This window comes from Euleptes europaea, unplaced genomic scaffold, assembly GCF_029931775.1.
Source record: "Euleptes europaea isolate rEulEur1 unplaced genomic scaffold, rEulEur1.hap1 scaffold_47, whole genome shotgun sequence".
Classification (NCBI taxonomy): domain Eukaryota; kingdom Metazoa; phylum Chordata; class Lepidosauria; order Squamata; family Sphaerodactylidae; genus Euleptes; species Euleptes europaea.
In genome coordinates this window covers 44,139-69,151 of record NW_026612427.1, presented here as the reverse complement: position 1 = coordinate 69,151, position 25,013 = coordinate 44,139, and the positions used below count along the sequence as shown (strand labels likewise).

At 44.1% G+C, this 25,013-nt stretch overlaps 1 protein-coding gene across 1 annotated transcript in view; it reads right to left on the bottom strand.

Annotated features, from left to right (window-relative positions):
• The window catches only part of LOC130493153 (voltage-dependent calcium channel subunit alpha-2/delta-3-like), an 82,773-nt gene that overhangs the window by 21,427 nt on the left and 36,333 nt on the right, over nt 1-25,013 (bottom strand). Inside the window, exon 6 of the mRNA XM_056866873.1 lies at nt 474-557. Within this exon, the coding sequence (XP_056722851.1) occupies nt 474-557 (84 nt within the window). The remainder of the gene's footprint in view (nt 1-473; nt 558-25,013) is intronic.

The window sequence follows — 25,013 nt, the reverse complement described above, 5'->3', positions numbered from 1 at the left end:
TACTCAGGCTTTGGGCTCTAGATACTTTGCCTATATCCTTGCTGCTCTGGATTTACCATGACCACTGTTGGTTCTGCCTTACAGCAGCGGGCTCTTTCCCCCCCTTCTTTAGCCCCTTCCCTACACTATTAATGAGCAGCAGGAACAAATGAACCAAAACAGCACTAGGATTCAAACTGATGGGGCAGAAGAAATGTCGCTTGTTATGAGGCACTTCAGTGACTATCACCCAGCATGGACTGGTGGTATGGATGCTTCCATTGGTAATCAATAAGCAACAAATGGCAGCATATAAATGGTGTGAAGGGAAAGTGAATATATGTTTGTATAAGTGTTTGTATAAGAAAAAGCCAAGACAAAATTATAAGGTAAAAATACATTTGGAATGTAGTGTGATTTTCTGTTCCCAAAAGCAATATTTGCTACTTATAATGAATGTGACAGAGATTTCTGACAGGCTCTGACTTACTTACCACATCATCCCTGTCTTCCCATTCAACCTCTGAAAGATCAACGCTGCTATAGTTCGGCTTTCTTCGCTTTTTTCCTTCTTCATACTAGGGTTGGAAAAAAATGTTATGAACATATGGGGTGTAGTTCATTTAACTTAAGGCAATTTCCCTTACTGGATTCAATTACTACTATTAGACAAGCATTTAGGGGCAGTATATGATTTCCAACATTTTCTTCAGATAATGCTAAGTATAGAAAGTGTTGACCAAGTATTATCTAAAATGTGACTCCTTGAGACCTTCGCAAGGGTTTCCTTTGAGCTGACTTTGCATTTTCCACAACCAACACACCTAACAATTGACAATTAAACTCATGAACCTGCACAAGCAGGAACAAATTAGTGCTGATGCCTAATAAAATGCCTTTGCATCGAACACTCGAGACATTGTACTAACTACACCACATGGAAAGTATGCAGGACCTTGGCCTCAGAGTTTACAGAAGACATCATGAACCAGCTCACGCAGCCAAAAAGGATGTTATATTTCCTATGGTATTATTGTTAAGAACTTCACGTATTTCTCTTGAAACAAGATAAGGCCCAACTTCTGTGGAGATTGGTGTTAATATCTACTGATACCACATTTTATCTGTTCTTACAGGGGTGGGGGGTTTAAAAAACACACTCAGAAGGGAATACTGTTTTATCTTGGCTGTTGTTACATTGTAAATCTCAGTTTTTAAAATAAACATCTCATGATGACAAATGAGCTTGACACTCATATGGCCATAACGCATAATTGCCCCCTGCTGCATATTAGTACTAAGAAACCCCTCAAGTAGAAACAAAAATAACCTTCCAAGGCATGGATTAAAGCTGTTATGTCTACATTTACTAGTAGGTAAATTAATGTATTGCATCAGAGGCTGGTTTAAAATACATACATTTCTTTGATCCATCTTAAAATTAAGATCATGAAATACTCAGAGGAGGACACCCATTAAAAAAATCTGTTCTCTGCACTAAGCTGCGGACTTCTATAAAGAAATCTAGCTGCCTATTCAAATGATGCCCAACTTTAATTTAAGTCCTTCACTATAATAAAATGTTTACATTAAGAAAAGGTTTAAAGCATGCTTGCTTGCTCATAGTTGTGCTTCATCATGAATTTCGTAGTCTCAAGATTGCAAAGCATAAACAGTTACACATTGGTATGTAAAAGGACCAATATCCTAAGAAAAGCAACACTGTAGAATAAATGTACAGAAGATTCTACAACAAATTCTCAGTTTTGCTTATTCAGTAGGGGTTTTTTATTGTAGCATCTCACTCAAATTAGACAACACATTCTCACATTAAAGCAGGCATATTGGAAATCTGAAAATGCAATTATTCCTGTGAAGATATTTGGCATTTGACCCAACCTGCAATATGGGTACTTAAAGACCAGAGTTCGAAGGCCATAATTTTGCAGGTACCCATAGAATCAATGGAGAAAACACATGGCAACAGCTGCACCTTCCCCACACTCAAGTTCAAAAGCTTTTGAGAACAGGACAGCTGAAATGCTGCCCATTTCCAGCCTGTAAAGAGGTGCTTATTTATTTTGTCTTTCCAAAGGATTTCCAAGGTGGCAAATAATATTTTAATTATTTACTTTATTTAAGCCTTTCCCACCCACCCCCGCCTTCCTCTCCACTGTTCTCCTCTCCTCCATTTTATCCTTACAACAACCCTGTAAGGTAGGTTAGACTGAGACTGTGTCACCGGACCAAGGGCACCCAGCAAGTTTCCATGGCACAATGGGGATTTGAACCTGCCTCTCCCAGATCCTAGTCCAACACTCTCACCACTACATCATGCTAGCAATTGTACCAGTACCCCCAAAAGAAAGACATTCCCCCATCTTATCAAGCTGGCCTTTTCCCCATTAAAGGCTCTTCCCTGGTGCCGGCATCAGGGGCTGCAGAGCTTGCCCACAGCCTGAAAATGGTGGGCAGGCTGGAGAGTTGGACTGCCACAAGGGGAGGGGTTGGGCTGCTCCGTGATAGAGCATCTGCTTGGAATGCAGAAGGTCCCAGGTTCAATCCCTGGCATCTCCAGTTAAAGGGACGAGGCAAGTAGGTGATGTGAAAGACCTCTCTGCCTGAGACCCTGGAGAGCTGCTGCCGGTCTGAGTAGACAATACTGACTTTGATGGACCAAGGGTCTGATTCAGTATAAGGCAGCTTCATGTGTTCACAAGACTTGGCAGTTACAGCGGCCGTTTCCTCCTGGGCCACTGGGAACTTTTTACTCATTTATTTTTTATAATCAGCAGTAATATAGTGTTATATCAATATAATAGTATAGCAATATATGGACCAGATTTTCTGAATTCCCTACTCCTTCCATTGAGGAAATACAAAGGAAAAGGCATATCTCAGCAACAGAAAAATCTAGAGATGTCTTTTAAAAAATGAAAGCTTCAGACAACCTGATACCCGCACTGCTATATTGTCATAATAATAGAACACTACACTATTGCCAACTGATAAAAAATCCTCTCATGTGGTAGGGGGAGGAAATGGCTGCTGTGACAGCCAAGCCTCCCAGGAGCCTCCCAGGCCGCCCACCAATTTCCTGCTGAGGGGGAGGTTCAGCTGCCTCCAGTGCTGGCAGTGGGGAAAAGCCCCCAGCAGGGATTTTGCTGACATGATAAGTGAGGGTCCAGTTTGGTCCTTTACCTTTCAAAATTTAAAGGGCCTTGGGTGGAAGCCAGGTCTGTCCGACCACCAGCTGTTAGGTGACCTGTTTCCTCTCTCTTTCCTCCCCCACTCCGGCACCTCCCTGAAACAATCCCCAAATTCTAGGAAATACATTTTTGTTGCTCTTGGAATTCCAGGCATGCGTTGCATCATTTCAGCCTACCTGAAACCCAAGCCAACCTGAAATAGCAAATTTTGGGTATAATTTCAGTTCAGGTACATCTGAATGCACACCCCTAATGGACAGCATTAAATAATTGTAATGGCATGCAAAATAAAGCAGCAGAGCACAAACACAGATCCGCTTGTTAAAGGGAAACCCTCATAACGTTCCCCCCCCCCAGAAGATTGAGCTGTTGCCACTAATACTCCTATGCTGGCCAGCTAGTCCCATGCAGCCAAGGGTGGAGTAAACTAACCCTAAGAAAAAAAAGGAAAAACCAATATTCCAGTGCTATCTTCAAAAGAAATTCTGGAATTTTGATAGGATATGTTATGTATGGTTCCTGTCAGAGTCCAAGGCTGGGCAAACCCCAGTCTTCACATATACTTTTAAAAGTCCACAAGCATAAAGCGTTTGCATCATATAGCCCCATAAACTTTACAGATGGTACTACAACTTTTTGAGGTCTGATGGCTTTGTAAATGCGCATGTGGATCTACCTTATATGTGCAGAGTCAGCTGAGCCCCCCTCACAACTAGCGTTCCACTTTCAAACATGTCTACTGCATTCCTGTGTGACACCTCTGATTACTCCTGCTTCAAACGGAGAATTCCTCAAACAAGGTCAAAACCAATTTGTCAAAATCACAGCCTGCAACTGTATATTCCCTTAGGACTAATATGTACTGCACAGAAACAAAACACTGAGGCCTGAAGTAGCTGTGGCAGCCAGCACTATTTGTGGTAGCTTACATTCTTTTGCCCTTTCCCCACTCCGTGCTCTGCTGCTCCAGAAAAAGATTTCAAGACAGTTACTTCTGGACAACTGTGCCTCCCTTCCTCTCCGAGTCTTTCAGGTCAATTAGTCATTTGTCTCAGAGAATGTTCACATGGCCTGAACGGAGCTCTCTGTACCCTCCTTTAGTGTTCACCAGAGCTGAGAAGAATGGCAAAAGTGGTTTGGGATGCTTGACTTGTAGGCTGAAGTAGCCAGCCTTGTTCAGTTTAGAGATGAAAAAATCAACGCATGGACAAAATATTTCAAAATATAAATAAGACTGTTAGTAAAAAGAGAAAGGGCAGTTATTCACAGGTCTCCAGAGCCATTAGCAAGAAGCAATGAATGGAAACCGTAAACTTTGGGACAGCTGGGTTTGGGACAGGGATGGCTTTAGTGGCACTTGTGGACAATATCGCCATACAGACAAGGGGAATGCATCTCTATTGTTGTTAAATCTAACTGCAGCCTTTGACATGGGAGACCTCACAATATTGCTGAGGGGCCTGGAACATGAGATGGGTCTGGGAGGTGTAGTGTTGTGATGGTTCTGGTCTTTTCTATCAGACCACTTGCAAAATGTTGTAGCTGGAGACGGTGAATAATCCCATTGGAAGCAGGCATAGAATGGCGCCAAAAGGTTCTGTGTTATCTCCCAGGTTGTTTAGTATCTATATAAGGCCCCTTAATCACCCACAGTTTTGAAGTATATTTTTATCAATATGCAGATGATGCCCAGCTATATATTACTCTGATGAAGCCACCAGCTGCTTCTGTCTCTCTCCTGACCCAGAGTCTGAATGCAGTGAGGAAGAACAAACTGAAGAAAATAAGGTAAGGCAGATGTGATGCTGACCGGAAGGGACATTGCTTTAAATATGGTTGCTCTTCTTACTGTTAATGGTGTGCAGCTTTTGCTGAAATACTCTTTTAAGAGCTTGGGAATCTTACTGGATTCTAGTGTTCTGTTGGAGAAATAGGTGTCCATAACAGCCAAAACAGAGAGCTTTCCCCCCAGATTTTGCTCAGAATTTACTGGATTGGGAATTTACTGGATAAAGTCAAAAATTATCTGACTTTACCCCAATCTAGTAAATTCTGAGCAGTCAGATAAGCTCTACGGTCCAAGCCAAGGAATGCACCATTTTAAAATGAAGGCTATTTTGGAATTTATGTGCTGATTTTGCATTTACATGGTCAGTATCATTCATCATTCATAATAACAGCAGGCATCTAGCTGGTAACTGCTGTTGGCACACATTCAGAATCACAGGGCAAGTTTATGTGGTACAACATGACACATGTAGAATATCTTCTGGCTGACGAGCAATGTAATGCCTCCCCAGCCACTGTAGGGCAAGAATACACATGTACAAAGTGCCTGCAATCACATTTAGAATATTCGATAAACTCTTGGATTCCCCCAGCCTCAAGCACAACTGGACCTCCGGTACGGCCAACTAGGCAAGCCAAGCAACCAACACACAAGAAAAGCATCTCTTTTGTGAATATTTTTCCCTAAACTCTCCTAGGTGGGTTGAGTAAACCGAAGATGGGGAAGAGCTGTACTGCATAGTTTCATACTGAACTGGTGCTTTCTCCCACACATGAACAGTTTCCAAGCAGTAGTGTGAGAATGTACATATGCAAACTATATTTTTGATTCCATTTACTAGACTGGATAAAAATCCAGCATTTTTCAAATATTCAAGGATGACAGTTGCAATTTGTAAGCATCTTAAGAATACAGGGGACAACTGTAGTCAAATGGGTCACAATAAAAGAATACTCATAATATCATATATAAAAACACAACACAAATAATGGTCAATTATCGTTGTCATGTAATTTTTTATTTTAAATTTTATCTTGCTTTCTTGCTTGGTTGACTTTTTACTTTACAAGTCTGCACAGCACCAGCTGTTTTGAGTAATGCTTGATGTAAATTAATTAAATAAATATTAATTAAATAAATATATAAATCAAATGGTGGTTGGTGGAAAGTAGCGTCAGGTCAAAGTCAACTTATGGTGACCTGGTAGGGTTTTCAAGGGCAGAGACATTCAAAGGTGGTTTGCCATTGCCTGCCTGGACTTCCTTGATGGTCTCCCATCCAAGTACTAACCACGGGCAATCCTGCTTAGCAGCCAAGATCTGACTGATCAGGCTAGCCTGGGCCATCCAGGTCAGGGCATAATACAAATAACACATGTCATAGTGCATGGCAGAGGAGAGGAGAAGCAGAAGACTGAGAAAGGATTCCAGAAAGGTAAGTAATGCAAATGCCTGAAGAGCTCAAAAATAGGAAAATAATGGGAGTAAGAAAGTCTTTAATAGAAATGAGTACACAGAATGCTAAAATCCTTGGCATTTTTAACCATAGATAAAACTCCTTCTGGTGAATATTTATAAAATTACACAGTTGACATGTGACCCAGGAAAACCTTTGGCATGCCATGCAATTGTATGTATGCTTCTGAGAACTAAGTCTCATTTTATTCAGCGGTGTTTAGTCCCAGGTAAATATGCATAGGTTTGCAACTTTAGACTTTTAAGGCTACAGAACTATCACCTTGTTCCATTCATGTCCATTAAATTTACCAAAAAAGAATTAAATTAGCATGTATAGAACTCTGTCCCTGGGGGTGTGCTTGGCAGCAGGACTAGTTTTCAGTTCATTAGCTGGCTTTTCAACATTTTATTTCATTTGTAACTTTTTTTCTGTTGGGTATATAGTCCTAATTGGTTTGTTGAAATCCCAATGTTCTGATTTTCACTTTTTTTTTACAATCCTTTACTGAAATCTGCTGTGCCCAAAATTTGTAAAGCACACGGGGAAGTGTGTTTTCTCATAAAAGACCATGAATAAAAACAAACTCCTGGGATTAAGATTAAGCCATCATGTGACCTCCTTTGCTCTCTGACAAGAAAACGAGAACTCCTGTTCAAAGTAAACCTTGCATACCAAGCCTATAATTTAAGATTTTAATCCAGAAGTTCCTAGATTGTGGTTGGCAATGAAAACCAGTTATTTGAGACTGGACATTCAGGCCAGCTGGCAGCAAGATGCCACTATGCAATGAAGTTTCCAACCCATATGAAAAACCAACAATTAACTATGTCACATAAAAGGTGGTAGGTGGCGGGGGTGGGGTAAACCTCAACTTTCACACAGGGGAAGAAATGGGAGCCAAATGATACAAAGTCCAACAAGAGTGTTCTGGCAATGTTACATAGGAGCAAACAATATTTTTTTTAGTTTTCCAGAGCACAGTGTACACAATGATGTTGCCCTCCAGGTAGGGCCTGGAAATTTTTTTATTATTATTTTTCTTTGTTTTTTTTATTAGGAATTTTTTTTAATTAAACACAAAAAGAAAAAAATTAAACAATAACAAAATCATAATCCAATACAACAAAAAACATAAAATACACAAAAACATAAACAGAGCGCTATTACATCCATTGCTAATATCTTATTTACTATCTTTTTGAGGGAAAAAAAATCCATAGTGCCCAAACCACTACCACCCACCTATGTGCCCTCCACCTTTGGAGTTCCGGAGCGGTGTTATGACAGTATATAAAAACCTGTTATTATAATCATTAATTAAAAAACACATTAATCTATAATTCATTAACTATACCTATAAAATCCGTTTTTGCCAATTTATCCCAATATGTGGCGGCCTTTGACCATGTTTGTTTAAATTCATCCATATCTTTACCATGTAAAGAAATCAGTAATTTGGGCCATCCGCATATACATCCATAACTTTTCTCTCCACTCTTTAATTGAAGGTTTATTTATTTGCTTCCATTTCTTAGCATTTGCTTCCATTTCTTAGCCAGAATCTGCCAGAAGCACAGCTCTAGATGACAGAGATCAGATCCCCTGGAGAAAATGGCTACCTTGGAGGGTAGATTCTATGAACGCTTTCTCCTCCTCAATCTCTGCTCTCCCCAGGCTCCACTCATCAAATCTCCAGTTTTCCAATCTAGCGTTGACAACCCTATGCATCAATTTAAAATAACCTAGAAAATATCAAACCTGTGCTGCTTAAAGTGCAGGAAGAGTCACTTACAGTGCTGTCTCAAACAGAGTCATATCCTTCTAAGCCCTTTCAATGTCAAGGAGGAATAGTCAGCTGTGAACTCTCTGACCCCTCCCCTGAACAGTTTTTCAAATGCACCAAGGAGATGCATTTCCCACCACAACTGTTCCATGCCATACAGTCAGTGAATGCAAGTGCTTCGGTAGAATATTTTAAGAGACTGCCTAATACTGCGGGCAACTGGAAATTTTGCACACGCACACACATTTTAATGGTCTTTCTATGAAGATACTTGATTTCCATCCTTATAGGCACCAAAGGAAGCCAAACATCCTTATGGGCCTATTCTCCCTTCTTTTTAAAGAGACTATCCCTGCTGAATGTAAGATCTACCACTGAAGTTTCTTTTGTTTTCCATTTCCTGTTCTTATTTTATTTTTATGTACTTAAGTTACATTCTCATGGTGACAAACTGGAATTTATTGCATCAGAGAGTACTCACAGTACTCAGTAGGTTTCTCTCACCTGCTAAATACAAGTCCTCCCAATAAGAAAAGGCAATTCTGTGAAACAGTCATCACCACCACGAGGAACTTGTGGTGAATTACCTTAGAGAATTAGGCCTCATTTTTGCTTAGGGGGAGAGCCATGCTATTCATGCTTGACTACAGGAAACTTTCTCTGACACAGTTTAAGAACTCTGGTTTGAACAAATGAAACCCAAATTAAAGGAATACAAAATATTGTCGAAGGCTTTCACGGTCAGAGTTCATTGGTTCTTGTAGGTTATCCGGGCTGTGTAACCGTGGTCTTGGAATTTTCTTTCCTGACGTTTCGCCAGCAACTGTGGCAGGCATCTTCAGAGTAGTAACACTGAAGGACAGTGTCCTTCAGTGTTACTACTCTGAAGATGCCTGCCACAGTTGCTGGCGAAACGTCAGGAAAGAAAATTCCAAGACCACGGTTACACAGCCCGGATAACCTACAAGAACCAAAGGAATACAACTTTATGTGTCTATAAAAACTGGATAAACAATACCTTTGTTCAGATCGGCCACATAGAAGTCAGTGAGTAACATGATGTGTACTTGATTCTTTCCATAGAAAAAACACTCTTGATTTAGGATTTCATTTGCATTCTTAAGACCTTATCATTCAGGATTATGTAAAACTGACAGCTGCTTATAATTATATTTGCTTGGAGTGGAAATAATTTAAAACATCTGCCTTGATTTCAACATTACCAGACTTAAAACTCAATGAGCTTGTTTCTACCAAACGTCAATGTTGAAAAAACGAAAGAAAGCTCTGTCTATTACTACCGATTCCTCACAATTAATTTGTACATGCAATTGATTTTCCCAGCAAAGCCTTCAAACTGTTAATTATCTTTTATAATATGTGTAATTTAGGATTGCTAATTAGATATCAATAGAATGTCCTCACACGGTTTCAGATGCTCTTTGTTTTTTAACTTGTAAACTCCAACAGGAATAATTGTTGACATTCAAGTGATTGAACTCTTCAGTTATTTAAATGAACATAAGGCAGTTACACTGTTCAAATCATTTAAATATTCTGCTGTCAGCTACAGCTGTAGAGTTTTACGGAGTCTCTGAATAAGCAAGGGTAAGTGTAGGTTATCTTAGTTTCTAGGCAGGACTCCCTAGAGAGAAATGAGATTTGCTGCTTATGAAAGGCTAACACCGCTTAAGTGGGGCATTAATGTTTCCTCTGAGACTTGGATTTCTCTGTTTTTCTATATTAGGAAAAACAAATTTTCCCAGAATTTACAGCTATGAAAGCCTTAATACTAGTTTAGCAATCTTTAAATACATTGGGTCTTTTTGCTACGTACAATATATTGTGGCAGTTAACATTTAATTTAAACTCAGCAACTTACACTGGAAGCAAAACTGCCAGCATATTTTGGTGAAAGTTTACTTCATACACATACCTTTCATTTCTCATATATACCTTCCTGTATGAGGATTAGTCTTTACAATAAATTATATGTGTAAGTATCAGATTCAGGAAATTCTTATATCATTTTAATTACATTTTACAAAAAAGAAAATAGGATTTCTTTGTAAATCATTGCTTTAAAAATCACATTTCTAAACTAATGTTATGGATTTGTATTATTTATCCTCAAGTGTTCTGTGCAGGTTGCCTGTAAGAAAACGAAGCTTAAGTGTAGATGGAGCTGTTGAATAAAATCTTTTAACATATAATAAGTCAGAGAATGTATTTGAGAACTGCAACGCACTGTACTGATAAAGTAACAGAAGAGTTAGATGGTTGTGAGTTTGGTTGTAGGGTTGAGAAACCCAGGAGCACATTAAAAAAAGGTAAAATTTACATGAGTTCCATGGTAACATGTTAAGGACCTTTACTAAAGCTTCCCCTACAAAACCTTAACACAAACCCCAATTAAACAGAGAAGTTTTCTGATAAACATCAATGTCTGATGACTTGCATGTAGTGGGGAAGTTGAGGTGCTCCATACAAAGAGATCCTACACTGCCTGAACTGGAGTAGCCTCTGCTCCTCAGGCAAAAGTTCATGGGAGATAAACTGCTTCTCCATTTTGCCCTAGTCTATGTGGGGGGGAAAGGGGTTGCTTTCCTCCTGTGAATCTGGGCTTTCACAAAATGTGCCAGCACCCTCTTGCTGTTCCCTCCACTGTCTCCTGCAAAAGCCCAAGGGAAAGGGAGAGAAAAAAGTATCCTTTCACCCATTCTCTGTAGAGGAAAAGACACATGGTTTTCTCTCTTGTCCTGTTAGGCTTTTGCAAAAAGCTCTGAAAATGGAAGACACCATCTCATGGGCAAATCTCTCTGTTTCCTGTATGCTATGCTTAAGCCACAAGGAAGAGAGGGGTCAGTGGCATCCACAAACAGTAGATTTGGCTAGTAAGCCAGGCCAAAATTTGTGAATCTCTGGCCAAAATGTAATAATCATGAGCAATTTCAAGTACCTTCAAATGGACTGGGTAGATATACAATCAAGTCACGGTAAAGGGGGGGGGGAGTTTTAAATACAGACAATGATTTGCCGTGAAGCAATTAGTCATGGAAGCAATAACAGGAGAAGTAACATTAGTAATTATAAGTGGTGGTAGTTATATTTGAAGCAAGATGTGCTGTCAAGCCATTTGGAAAAATTGACTTCTATGTGATCATATTCATCATATGTGTGTGTGGACATACGCCCAGAAAATCCATATTTGTCTTCAACAAGGAAAATGTCTCAAAACTATGGCATAATGGAAATCTCACAAAAAACTTGCTGTACAATGCCATCCTAAGCAGAGTACACCCTGATTAATTTCTATAGTACATGCTATGTTCATGGCACCTAATGGGAGGGGGAGGGAACACTATGATGCTAAAGTTTAAATGTAGATAGTGTGTGGGGATTATAAGGAGACAACTGAAGTACAAAGATGGAAAAAGTAACAATTAAATTTTGAGTGTGTTGCTAGGTCTCCTGATGGTTGTTCTTATACTGATAGCTACCTCAAAGGGTTCATGAAATGAGATTTCAAAGAATAGGGTTGCCAGGTCCCTTTTCGCCACTGGTGGGAGGTTTTTGGGGTGGAGCCTGAGGAGGGTGGAGTTTGGTGAGGAGAGGGACTTCACTGTCATAGAGTCCAATCGTCAAAGCGGCCATTTTCTCCAGGTGAACTAATCTCTATCAGCTGGAGATCAGTTGTAATACCAGGAGATCTCCAGCTAGTACCTGGAGGTTGGCAACCCTAAAGAAGAATGGAGAAAGAAAAATTGTGATGCCCCTACTATAATGAAAAATGTTGACGCATTTTCCAAACAGATCAATGCTAAAGTGGTTAAGACTTCAGGTACTGAAAATGATAGACATGAGGACATGATAGACACTTATAAAATTTTAAATGATGCAAAGAATGTGAAGACAGCAATGCAATCCATTGGTAGTGGGTTAGGGCCAACGAAAGGATATATTTCTTGATGCAGAATTAACTTCTGAAATTAATTGCCACAACATGAGGCAATGCAATGGCCACTGGCATAGTGGGCTTGAGAAAAGGATTAGCAAATGCATAGAGAGCTTGCTAACAACTAGCATGAGAACAAAAAAAAGATCCTCCTTATTAAGAGGCAGCCAATGTCCATTTACTTGATTCCTGAAACCCACAGCAGGGGAAGGTGATCTGCATCATCCCTTGCTTATGAGCTTCCCCGGAGGTGTGGCTAGCTGTTATTACAGATGTACTGGAAAGATTGAATGCAAGTTTGGCTTAATCCAACAAGGCAGATCAAACCAAGGAAATTTTGGTGAGAAGATTGATTTCTGGGTTTCAAAATAAGTATCCCTATGTAAAATTAACGAAAACCCTGCAATGGGATTTCATTGTGTTGTTCTTGTTTCTGGTTTTATTATTGCATGGCAACATGAAGTTTCTAAGCAAAACACTGTCTAATTCATCACAATTCTCAGTTAAGTGATTTACTAATGTGGTCAATAAACAAAATAAAAACTAATCAACTGATGAGGCTCTCTTCTGAAACTGCGTATTAAATAACCTATTGTAAAAAGGTAAATTATTGACCAAAAACAAATTTCTTCATTCCCTAACATCATTTAAAGGGAAGAAAAATAATATAAATCCTGTGGCTCACATTGTTTCTCAAATATAGTTTCTTGGAAGCCAGTCTCATAGATTTCAACAAAACTTACTTCCAAATAAGGGTGGTTTATAAGATCATTTATGACGCAGTGAAGCATAGTGGTTAGAGTGTCAGACTAGAGTGTCCCGACGTTTACTAGGCAGACTTTGTTTACGGGGTGGTTTGCCAGTGCCTTCCCCAGTAATCTTCCCTTTACCCCCAGCAAGCTGGGTACTCATTTTATCGACCTCGGAAGGATGGAAGGCTGAGTCAACCTTCAGCCGGCTACCTGAAACAAACTTCCGTCAGGATCGGGATGTGGGTGTGGGGAGGAGGGGAAATTCACAAGAACGTTTTACCATGGGGTGATGACATCACCAGGTGGTGATTTCCGCCCCCCCCCCCGGTCGTAGACTCACTCTGATTGCACCCTAGATCACAGTTGTAGGGTTGATTCATGGTCAGTGTTGACTGAGGGGTGTTTTATTGAAGGCACTGAGACTCCAGAAGTATGAATAGCCCTATGAATTGCACCCTGAAAAAGATAGATAAATTCACTGACTGTAAATCTCTGAACTAACATTAACAGCTTCCCCAAATGCTGTGGAAGGTCACTACTCTTTCAAGATCAACATCTTAATGTGTTAATGTCAGGCAGCTATCTCGGTTTCGTTATTGCCTCTGTCTCTGTGCTGTATTGTCTGCTCCCCAAGGTCACATACCTAGGCCTGGGAATTCAGCTCCTGGGAAACTGTATTCATGCGTGTAATCTCCCGCCTTTCCTGCCTTATAATATCTCCCAGCTAGTGAGCCTTTCATAGCTGTCATTTTATTCGTTTGCGCTGTATGCCTATTTGATCAGTAAAAGCCATCTGTTTGGACTCTATATGACTTTGTGGTGATTTCTGGTTCTGTGGGCCAAGGGCTGACATTATGACAGCTATCACCCCCCTTCATCTTCACCGTTCTCCTAGCCAGGCTGGAGCCCAGGGGGGTTCGCCTGCCACTTGGATGGGAGCTGTGCAGCTCTCCAGGTGATCTACTACCCTGGAGCCCTTCTCAGAGGACCCTACTCTGTTACAAGACCTAATCGCGGAACTTTTCCGGACGACCCAAGAGGTTTGCCGCTTGAGGGGACTGGTACAGACGCAGTGGCAATCTCTTACAGGACGTCTCTGGATGTTAACATCGGAGGATACTGATGCTCGTTTAGATCTTCAGGACTTGGATCAATTACTGGACGATGCCCGATTGGCGACTGAGGATTTACAAATATTAACTGGACTTTTGGATAATCTTATTTCTCGACAAACTCTTTCTACCATGGCGGGAGCCCCGCCGGAGGGTTTTTCCCTGATCCCGGATGCGGCCAGCTGCCAGGCTGAGGCCAAGCGAGTCGCTATTAGCACTGCTCTTCTCCTTGTGGAATGTACAAAGGACACCCCGGTAGCCACCTTGGCTCAAGTTTTAACCCCGACGTTTGGAGCCGAGGCGTCCGCACTGGCGGTTCGAGTACAACCTCTGCTGGGCGGGGAACCTGATCCCATACTCTTGCTCCTCGAGACAGAACTTTTACCGCGCATTACGGCAGAGGCTGCCTTAAGACTTGAGAACGCCAAAGTTCTTGCGGATCAGCAAGCTGCCGAAGCGGCTAGGATCGCAAGAGAGAGAGAGGCGGCGGAAGCAGCCAGGGCGGCTGCAGCAAGGATTAGGAATCAGGCGAACGTGGACACGCGCCCCAAGGACTATGTACTGGGACTATCAGGTCTAACTTTTTCCCCGGCGTTTGTCCCGTCGCGTGCGACCCAACGCGCACGTCGTTTGGCTGACCGACGTCGAGACTCAGATGAGTCTGAAGACGAGGATTTATATGGGGATAGCTCTCAATGGGCCACGAGCTTCCGAACCAGTAAGCCTCATCTTACTGGTGGCCCAAGCGAGGAGGTTCACCTTTTACGAGCCCAGAATCGGGAGCTCTCCGACCGTGTTGATCAACTCCAGGAAGTAATGGAACTTATGCTTCAAGAAAACCGGCAATTGCAACAAACCCTGATAGCTCAGACACAGCCCGTTCCGATACCGGGTCAAGGGGTACCCGCACAACCACCCGCTAATGTGCCTGCTCCACCCTTACCTCCTGGAGCTCCTGTTGCTCCTCCGCCCGGACCACCCGTGCAACCACCTCCTAATGTGCCTGCTCCGCCCGTGCCTCCTGGAGCTCCTGTTGCTCCTCCGCCCGGACCACCCGTGCAACCGGGTCAACCCGCGCCCGGCCCTTGGAAGCAGCTCAAATTGAGGACTACGTATGACGGATCTCTTGAGACTTTGCCTTGTTTCTTGCATCAAGTGGACAGTTATATGCGAGAACAAGGTCAATTTTTCCCAACGGAAGATAGCCGGGTGCGGTACGTAGCTTCCCTCCTGACAGGCAAAGCGGCTGACTGGATGGTCCTCCAGTTTGACACCCGCTCTCGTGCGATTCGTTCCCTTAACAACTTCATGACTGCCCTGAGAAGGAGGTTTGAGGACCCCTTCCTGGGGGAAAGAGCCAAAACGGAACTCTTACAATTAAAACAAGGCTCTGCTACAGTTCGGGAATTTGCCGATGAATTTCAGCGACTGGCAAGTAAAATTGTAGGTTGGCCCGAGACCACCCTAATCCATCATTTCAGGGAAGCCTTGCATCCTGACATTCTGAACTGGTCTTACATGCGGGGCGATCCCGATACCCTTGAAGGCTGGATCTTATTAGCCGAGGAAGTGGAAAGCCGCCGCCGCTTTATTTCTCTCGTCCGTCAAAAGCACAAGGAGAAGAGCACCCAAAAGCCTCAACCCAAGGCACCACTGCTAGTCCCACGAAATCCCCCACGTCCGCTCCAGGAACGTGAAGCCCGATTTCAGAGGGGTGCCTGTCTTACATGCGGAGAAATGGGCCACTTTGCAGCCGTTTGCCCACGCCGCCAGGAATTATTTTGTCCCAGCACGACAACCCGCGCCCGAGGTCGTCCACCACGCAGAGGCACCGCGGCCACCCGCAGCGCAGCTCCGGGAAGGTCCACACCCTCTGCACTCCATGCCGGGGACCCAGCCTCCCTACCCGCTTCCAACGACCCCGCCGGGTCTCGGATTACAAGTGCCCCATTGGGGGACAGCTTTCCCTCTTCGGATGAGGACAACCCTTGGATTTCTCCAGCCTTAAACCTGGAATCTCCCCTCGACTTGTCAAAAAACGGCTCCGGTCTGTGGTGAATGGAGCATCTCCACAGACCTCTCAGGATCTTCCTAGCAAACCGAATGCTCCTACCAAAATCAAAGAAGTGGACTCCACCGTCTACGTGGATGCAGTTTTACAACAACTTAACGGAGGTCCACAAATCCCCGTCAAAGCACTAATTGACTCCGGTTGCTGTCGCACTCTCATAAGCGAAGCCACGTTTGCTGCACTCAGAGCCGACTCAGAAGCTTTACCCGCCCCCGTCCAATTTGCTCAAATGGACGGGAGCCAATTCAAGGGGGGTCCAGTTGATCACCGCACCATAGGGGTGGCAATGGGAATTGGTTCCCACTGGGAACAAATAGACTTCACTATAGCCCCTATCCGATTTGAAGTGGTCTTGGGAATTAACTGGATTAAAGGACATAGTCCCAGTATTGATTGGGAAACAAACACTATCTCTTTCGCTAGTTCCACCTGCGACCAGCATCGGCAAAACTTTGCTCTGCCATTTCCGCCCGTTCCAGCATTAACCTCTACTGCCCCAGTACCACCGACTCTACCCGCTGTATACCGGGACTTTGAAGATGTCTTCGACCTTAAAGAATGTGATGCCTTACCCCCCCACCGGGCCTCGGACTGTGCGATTGAAGTAGTAAAGGACTGCACATTAACCAAAAGTAAGATTTACCCTATGAGCGCTTCCGAGCGCACTGTCCTCCGGGACTTTTTGGACAAAAACCTCGCCAGAGGGTTCATTCGCCCTTCGAATGCCCCAAACTCGGCCCCCGCGTTTTTCGTCCGGAAAAAAGAGGGCGACCTTCGCCTGTGCATTGACTTCAGAAAGCTCAATGCGGTTACCCAAACCAACGCCTACCCTATCCCATTAATATCGGATATTTTGGGACAATTACAGGAAGGTCGTGTGTTCTCTAAATTAGACTTGGTGGAAGCCTACTACCGAGTCCGTATCCGCGAAGGAGATGAACACCTCACTGCCTTCTCTAGCTGTTTCGGAATGTATGAATTCCTTGTGATGCCATTCGGATTAAAAGGGGCCCCGGGGGTCTTCATGCAACTCATCAATGAAATCCTACATGACCTTCTATATCGTGGGGTGGTAGTCTACTTAGATGACATTCTCATTTATTCGAAAACAATGGACGAGCATGTGACTCTGGTCAGGGAAGTTCTACAACGCCTGCGTAACCATCAACTGTTCGCTAAACTAGCTAAGTGTGAATTTCACCAAAGCAAACTCACGTTTTTGGGATACATCATCTCCCACCAAGGTCTCCGCATGGACCCCGCCAAAGTCCAAGCCGTCCTCGATTGGACTCCCCCCACCAACCGTAAGCAAGTACAGCAATTTCTGGGATTTGCAAACTTCTATCGGGGATTCATCCCTAACTTCGCCCAAGTGGCTCTACCCATTACGGACCTGCTGAAAACTAAGGGAAAAGTAAGCTCGGCTGCCTTGCCCTCCGCAAAAATCCTATGGACTGAGCAATGCCAAGCCGCCTTCCTGGCCCTCAAACGCCTCTTCATTTCGGAGCCGGTGCTACGGCACCCAGACCCAAATCACATGTTCATTGTGCAAGTCGATGCTTCCGATGTAGCCATGGGAGGGGCTCTCCTCCAGCAAGGACCGGACGGTCTTCTTCACCCTTGCGCTTACTTTTCAAAAAAATTTGCGCACGCTCAATTAAACTGGCCCATCTGGGAGAAAGAGGCCTCTGCAGTTCATCATGCACTGACTTTGTGGCGGCAATTCTTAGAAGGGTCTAAAGTACCCTTTGAAGTTTGGACCGATCACAAAAATCTAGCTGCCCTCACGGGGTCCCATAAGCTATCGGCGAAACAACAACGGTGGGCGGAATTCTTTGCTCAGTTCCGTTTCACCCTGAAGCACGTCCCTGGGAAGCAGAACGTTCTCGCGGATGCCCTCTCCCGTTTACCACAATATCCGGTAAAACTCGAAAGACCCACCAACTCTCTGTTCACCCCTATGCAACGTGGGGCCCTACCTATGCTGGCGGTGCAGACCCGATCCCAGCATCAGTGCACCTTCCCTGACTCGCAAGCTCCGCCAGTCCAACCGGCTGCCCAGCCGCCACCGCAACAGACTGGAGTTCCCGCCCCTCCTACCCCTCCGACCGCTCAGCCGCCTGCAGTCTGCGCGCCGCCGCACGTAAGCACTAGCCCTATAACTGTTTCTCAGACCTCCATGACCGATAGGGGGGCTCCCTCCAAAATCCCCATTTCCGAATCCTTTTTAACTGTCCTTCGAGACCAGTGCCTTTTAGAACGTTCCGCTCATACCCTACCTCCTGGTGTTTTGGAACAAGGGGGGTCCTGGTACAAAGACTCAAAATTGTATGTACCCAAAACTCTCCGAAAGGACGTTTTACATTTAGCTCATGGAGCCAAAACAGCTGGGCACTTTGGGTTTCTGAAGACCCTTCACTTATTGCGCAGACAATTCTGGTGGGGGGGAATGCGTTCCGACATTGACTCCTTCATCCGCAGCTGTCCCGTTTGTGCCGCTGCGAAACGATCGCAGGGCAAACCCCCGGGACTGCTACAACCTCTTGAAACACCCAACAGACCTTGGGAAGTGATTGCTATGGACTTCATGACTGATCTCCCTCTCAGTGGGGGTAAAACTGTGTTGTGGGTTGTTACTGATTTGTTTTCTAAGCAAATACATTTGATTCCATGCGCAGGGATCCCCTCTGCTCAGAAACTAGCCCGCCTCTTCGTAACGCATATCTTTCGTTTACATTCGTTTCCACGTAAAATAATTTGTGACCGCGGAAGTGGTTTCGTTTCTAAGTTTTGGAAAGCTTTCCTCAAGATGGTAGGGGTGGAACAGGGATTGTCTAGTGCATACCATCCTCAAACTGATGGTCAAACTGAACGTGTCAATGCTGTACTTGAATGTTATTTGCGTTGTTATGTTAACTACCACCAGGATAACTGGGTGGAACTGTTGCCTTTAGCAGAATATGCCTACAATAATGCCATGCATCAATCCACAGGTTTTAGCCCGTTTTTTGCTGTGTATGGACAAGATTTCAGTCCCATCGCTCCTCCAGATGATGTAGAGGGGGAGGGGAACCCCGACATTGCCTCCTGGGCACACGCCCTCCGTACCACTTGGCCCTGGCTCGTTAGCAACCTCGACCGGGCCAAACGTAAATACAAAGCGCAAGCTGACAAACATCGCTCCCCCGGGGGTGATCTGCAAGTAGGCGCTTTGGTTTACCTTTCCACCAAAAATCTCCGTTCAACCCAACCGTGCCATAAGCTCAGCGCCAAATTCATTGGCCCTTTCCCCATTACTCGGGTCATAAACCCTGTCACAGTGGAACTGGCTCTCCCCAAATCCTTGAGGCGTGTGCATCCTGTTTTCCACATAAGCCTCCTCAAACCCCATATTGCTTCTCCACGGTGGCATCCGGACCCGCCGCCTGCGCAACCCATCATGGTGGGGGGGGAAGAACACTTCGAAGTCTCCAAGATTCTTGACTCCCGTATTCACCATGGCAATCTGCAATATCTAATTCGTTGGAAACATTTCCCCCCTGCCTATGACGAATGGGTGCGCGCACGGGATGTCTCCGCCCCCGACCTCGTCGACGCCTTTCACATTGCTTACCCGGACAGGCCAGCCCCCTTGCGGACTGGGAGGGGGCCTTGAGGGGAGCAGAATGTCAGGCAGCTATCTCGGTTTCGTTATTGCCTCTGTCTCTGTGCTGTATTGTCTGCTCCCCAAGGTCACATACCTAGGCCTGGGAATTCAGCTCCTGGGAAACTGTATTCATGCGTGTAATCTCCCGCCTTTCCTGCCTTATAATATCTCCCAGCTAGTGAGCCTTTCATAGCTGTCATTTTATTCGTTTGCGCTGTATGCCTATTTGATCAGTAAAAGCCATCTGTTTGGACTCTATATGACTTTGTGGTGATTTCTGGTTCTGTGGGCCAAGGGCTGACAGTTATCTACCTGAAACTGGCTGAGACCCAGAACTGACAACATTTACACATACTCTTGAAATTTATTAGCAGGAATAAGTCCCATTGAAATCAGGTTAATGCTTTATAACTCCAATAAGCGAAGAGAGAGACTCGCACCTCAACTCAAACCAGATTTTGTTTTAAAGGTCCACTGATTTTGAAAGCTATTAGTCATGAAAGGCAAACATGAAATCTGCACATTCAGGGGCAGTATGCCAATATGCTTCTGTCTGATTCATGGAATCACAATCTCTTTGCTTCATCTTAACCATGATTACTCAGAATTAAGCTCCATTACAGTGGAATTTACTTCCAAGTTCATATGCTTAAGACTACAGTCTGTTTCACAGAAAATTAATCACTTCACACCCATTCCAATACAAACAAATGAATAGATAACTGGGCCTAATTCTTCCCCATTTACAGCATTAATTCTAACAATAATTGTGGCTGAAAAGCTATAGATGGGGGAGCACCACTTGAATATATAATGATGGCATCAACTACACACAATCTGTCCATCAAGATATTCAGAAATGGTAGCTGGGTCAGAATGTGGCAGCCTGTCTAATGATGGGATCAAGGTGGCAGACAGACATCATCAATTATAATCTCACTGTAATAGTTGACATTTAACTTCTGGGAATAAATCAAGATGCTGCTGGTCATGTCTAAAGACCTAAATATGGATTTAAACTATCCCTGAAAAAAGCTACGCCCTTATGTCCCTTCCCATATTAAGGTCTGGTGAAGACACAGCAAAGGTATGTTGCCAACACTCCCATCCTAATATCACAATTTGATCAAGTTTCACGGAATTCAATGGGATATTTCAAGGAAAGTGTTCAGGAGGACTGAAGTTGAAAAGCGTTTGCTACAATTCATATTGCTATTGCCTATGAAGATCTGAGTTTCATATTTTTAAGACCAGACCAGACATGTGAAGGAACTGTGCTGTTGGAATGGGGCAGAACTTCTGATCTGCTACACTACCCCCATGTTGTTCTCTCTGACTCCCATTAGCTTCTCTGTTAGGAAACAAAACCTATGCATTTTTTCAGTGTATGCATTTTTTTCCCAAGGCTGCTTCTTCGGACCGTGGAAACATTTCCTGTTAATATTTCCATACTACAGCCCAAACAGAGCTTTCAAATGTAGCAGAAAGTGAAACATATAGAGTTTCTGTTTCCTTGTTGCCATATATGCTTTTATGCCAGTAGGGTTTTGTTTCTGTATTTTCATAATGCTGTGTTTTGCAGTAAAGAGAAACACATTCAATATAAGTCTTAACTTTCACTTTTTACATAAACACCATATATTCAAAACATGCACGATTTAAAGATATATATATGTATCTGTTTTGAATAATGACTCTGCCTGCTCTAACTCTATTGAAGGCTATGTGTCCCTGGACGATTAACCTTCGCTGTGTTATGCTGCCATCTAATGTTGGATTTTCCTCATTTCATTACTGGCATGTGTTTTAGTAGAGAAGGTGGACATTTAACTCAGTCACCATATTCAGCCTTGTCTTCACCATACTCTTTTGGTGGGAGTACTGTGGTTAATTTAAACTCATTCCACCTTTCACAAAGTGAAAACAGACTTTGGTTCAAGCATAGAGCATGGTTCAATTCCCAGCATCCCCACTTACAACAATCAGGTAAAAGGTGATGAGAAAGATCTTTACCTCAGACCCTGGAGAGCCGTTGACATTCATTGTCTACAATACTGATAAGCTTTGACAGACAAATGGTCTGACTTGGTATAAGGCATCTTCATAAGTTCATGTGAAAAAAACTAAATTTCTCTTTGAAGAAGTGTTAATTTAGTTGATTCATCACAAATAAAAGCCCTATTTATGTAGAATGCAGCTGAAAATAGACTATTGACATTGTAATTCAGAGAAAAATCCTAGGCAGGTCTACTCAGAATCTTATTCAGGTATGTTCAATGGGGCTTACTTCCAGGGTAGTGCTTTTAGTATTGCACTTTCCAGCCCTGAGCCCTGTTCACAGGGAAAGGGCAGGGTATAAATCAAATCAAATCAAATTAAAATAAAATTACAATGGAAATTCACCACACAATCAACCAAATTTTAGTTTAATTACAGAATATGCATGTTCATTTAAACTGCCCCAGAATATACTTTTTTGTGATTTGGTTATGCCAGCTTTCTAAGGAACTTCAAGAGAGTTTCCTAATATATTATAAAATATTGCTAGTCTAAACCAATATTCATCCAAATGGCCTCAGACCAAAATCAAGCAGGAATTTAGGCTTACAGTAATTCCACATATTGCAAAACACAGCACACTAGCTCTACACATTAATATGACAACTGGATTGTGAGGTAGTGACTGAATTCATACATTTTTCTAGAAAAAAAGCACTTGGTCTCTTCTCAGTTGTCATCTTGCCTTCATTATAGCCTTGCCAACATATCATACAATCAGTCCTGGTAGTTGGTTCTTGTAGGTTATCTGGGCTGTGTGACCGTGGTCTTGGTATTTTGTTTCCTGACGTTTCGCCAGCAGCTGTGGCCGGCATCTTCAGAGGAGTAACACTGAAGGACAGTGTCTGGTAGTCCTAGTGATTCGAAGAATCTGAGGGAAATTTTGTAAGGAATTGTTTCAGATGCATAACGGTTCCTGGACCATAATCACTGCCATCTTCCTTCTAAATTAAAGAAATCCAGTAATCACTGCATCACACAATGTGGGGATTTTCCAACACTGGTTACTACTGGTTATTGGTTGTTCATATGAGTACATTTAGCTGAAGCTGTTCTTCATCCCACAGACACTTCTGACCAGCATTGTGCCTGGCCAGATGCTAATCACGATGGTTAGGGTTGCCAACCTCCAGGTGGGCCCTGGAGATCTCCTGGAATTACAACTGAGCTCCAGACCACAGAGATCAGTTCCTCTGGAGAAAATGGCTGCTTTGGAGGGTGGGCTGTACAGCCTTATACCCCCATTGAGCTCCCTCCCTTCCCCAAATCCTGACACCTGGGCTCTACCCCAAATCTCTAGGAATTTCTCGTTCTGGAGTTGACAACTCTATAATGGCCTGTCTTCTTCAAAGATGGCACCAATGTTAAAAATGTGAGGAAATGTAGATTACTTTTAGGTGGTTTCGATTGCTGTGGTAAGAGGGTCTATGCTGAAGGTCCCAGATTTTAAAAATCTGACCTTGATAAAATACCTTAAGAATATTATGTAGTGGTATATTGAACTCACATTTTTATTCATCTTTGCATTTACCATTGGAATGACTGTATATGACAATGAGCCAGAGATGTGCAGTGAGCTGAGGAATGGAAACTGCTGTCATGAAAAAAAACAAGGAAGGAAGGTTATATCATGTGACACTGCGTCTTGTATCATTTATTGTTACTGGAATTTATTACATATTTCCCTCTTAAACAAGGAATATGTGAGATTTATTTTAGAGAATAACAAGCTCAGCAATTTAGAAGAAGAAGAATAGGATATGGGAATACATATGTAAGTTTTCAGTTTCACTGAGCATGACTACAATCCAGGACATGTTTAATCCCAAATATTTCAACAGCCTGAAGAACAAGGTCTACTCTAGATCAGGGGTCGGCAAACTCATTAGTCAAAAAAGCCAAATATCAACAGTACAACGATTGAGATTTCTTTTGAGAGCCAAATTTCTTAAACTATATAGGTAGGTACACTGTTTATTTACTTAATAAACTTTAATTAAAGTTTTAAGTCTTAATTAAACTATAGGTACACTGTGTCCCGGGAGGGGCCCCCAAACCCCCTTCCCGGGCCTAGGGGCGGGGCCCTCACTCACCAGGAGTCCTCGGAGGGCGGCGTCACCGCGGCTCCCTCTCCCCCCAGCAGCCCTTCGAGCCAGCCGACGGGGAGGAAGCCCAGCTGGAGCCGCCACGGGAGCCGCCGGCCAACGACCCGCCAGCCCGACCCAAGCCGCGGCAGGAGCCGCGGGCCGACGCTGCGCCGACCCAGCGGCCGCCGGGGAAGCCGGGACCCCAACAGGCGCCCACTCAGGCGCCCCAACTGATGGCGCAGCCAGCCGCCCCTGCGCCTGCACGGCCGGGGCCACAGTGGGCCGCCAGCCTACAGGGCCGGCGGCCAGAGTAGAAACGCCCGGGAGGGGCGTAGAGAGGGCCACGGCGGGAGCGGCCCCACCCGCAGCCCAGCTGATCGGCGGGCGGGCGAGGGCGGGGAAGCGGCGGGGACCACGCCTGACTGCCTATGGCGTGGAAACCAGCCCTCTTCGCCCTTATATGGATTTCCGGGGGGAGGGCTAGGGGCGGAGCTGGGGAGGGGCTTCTCTGGCCTGGAGGCTATATAAGGCCAGAGAAGTCTGCCTGCCGGGGAGGATACTGGAGCCAAGGTTGTGCTACAAGGTGTGTCCTGTGGCAACCTGGCGACGGCTGAGGGAGAGTCGAGCTCTGACTCCCCCTCGGATTGGTCTGAGGCGGAAGAGATTGTCTCAGCCTCAACATCCTCCAGGCCAGAGACCCTTGTAACGGCCACGCCCAAGGCGCAGCGCGACACACTGAATAAAACTTTATATCATACTTAATAGTGATCTTATTTATTGATAAAAATTAAATTCTAAGTCCCTGCCATTTCCCCCTCCCCGTCCGGAGTCCTCGTCTGGAGGCCTGGTCTACCGCCATAAAAGCCTATTGGTGGACCTGGCCTCCAGCTGAGTCCCATTGGGAGGCCAGGTCTACCCATTGGCTTTCTTGGCAGTAGACCTGGCCTCCGGAGGCCCATAGAAGCCAATTGGTAGACCTGGCCTCTGAAGGGGGACTTTCCCCTCCTCGGAGTCCAGGTCTACCGCCAAGAAAGCCAGTGGGTAGACATGGCCTCCCAATGGGACTCAGCCGAAGGCCAGGTCTACCAAAGGAAACCCGCCCCGCCCAACAGCT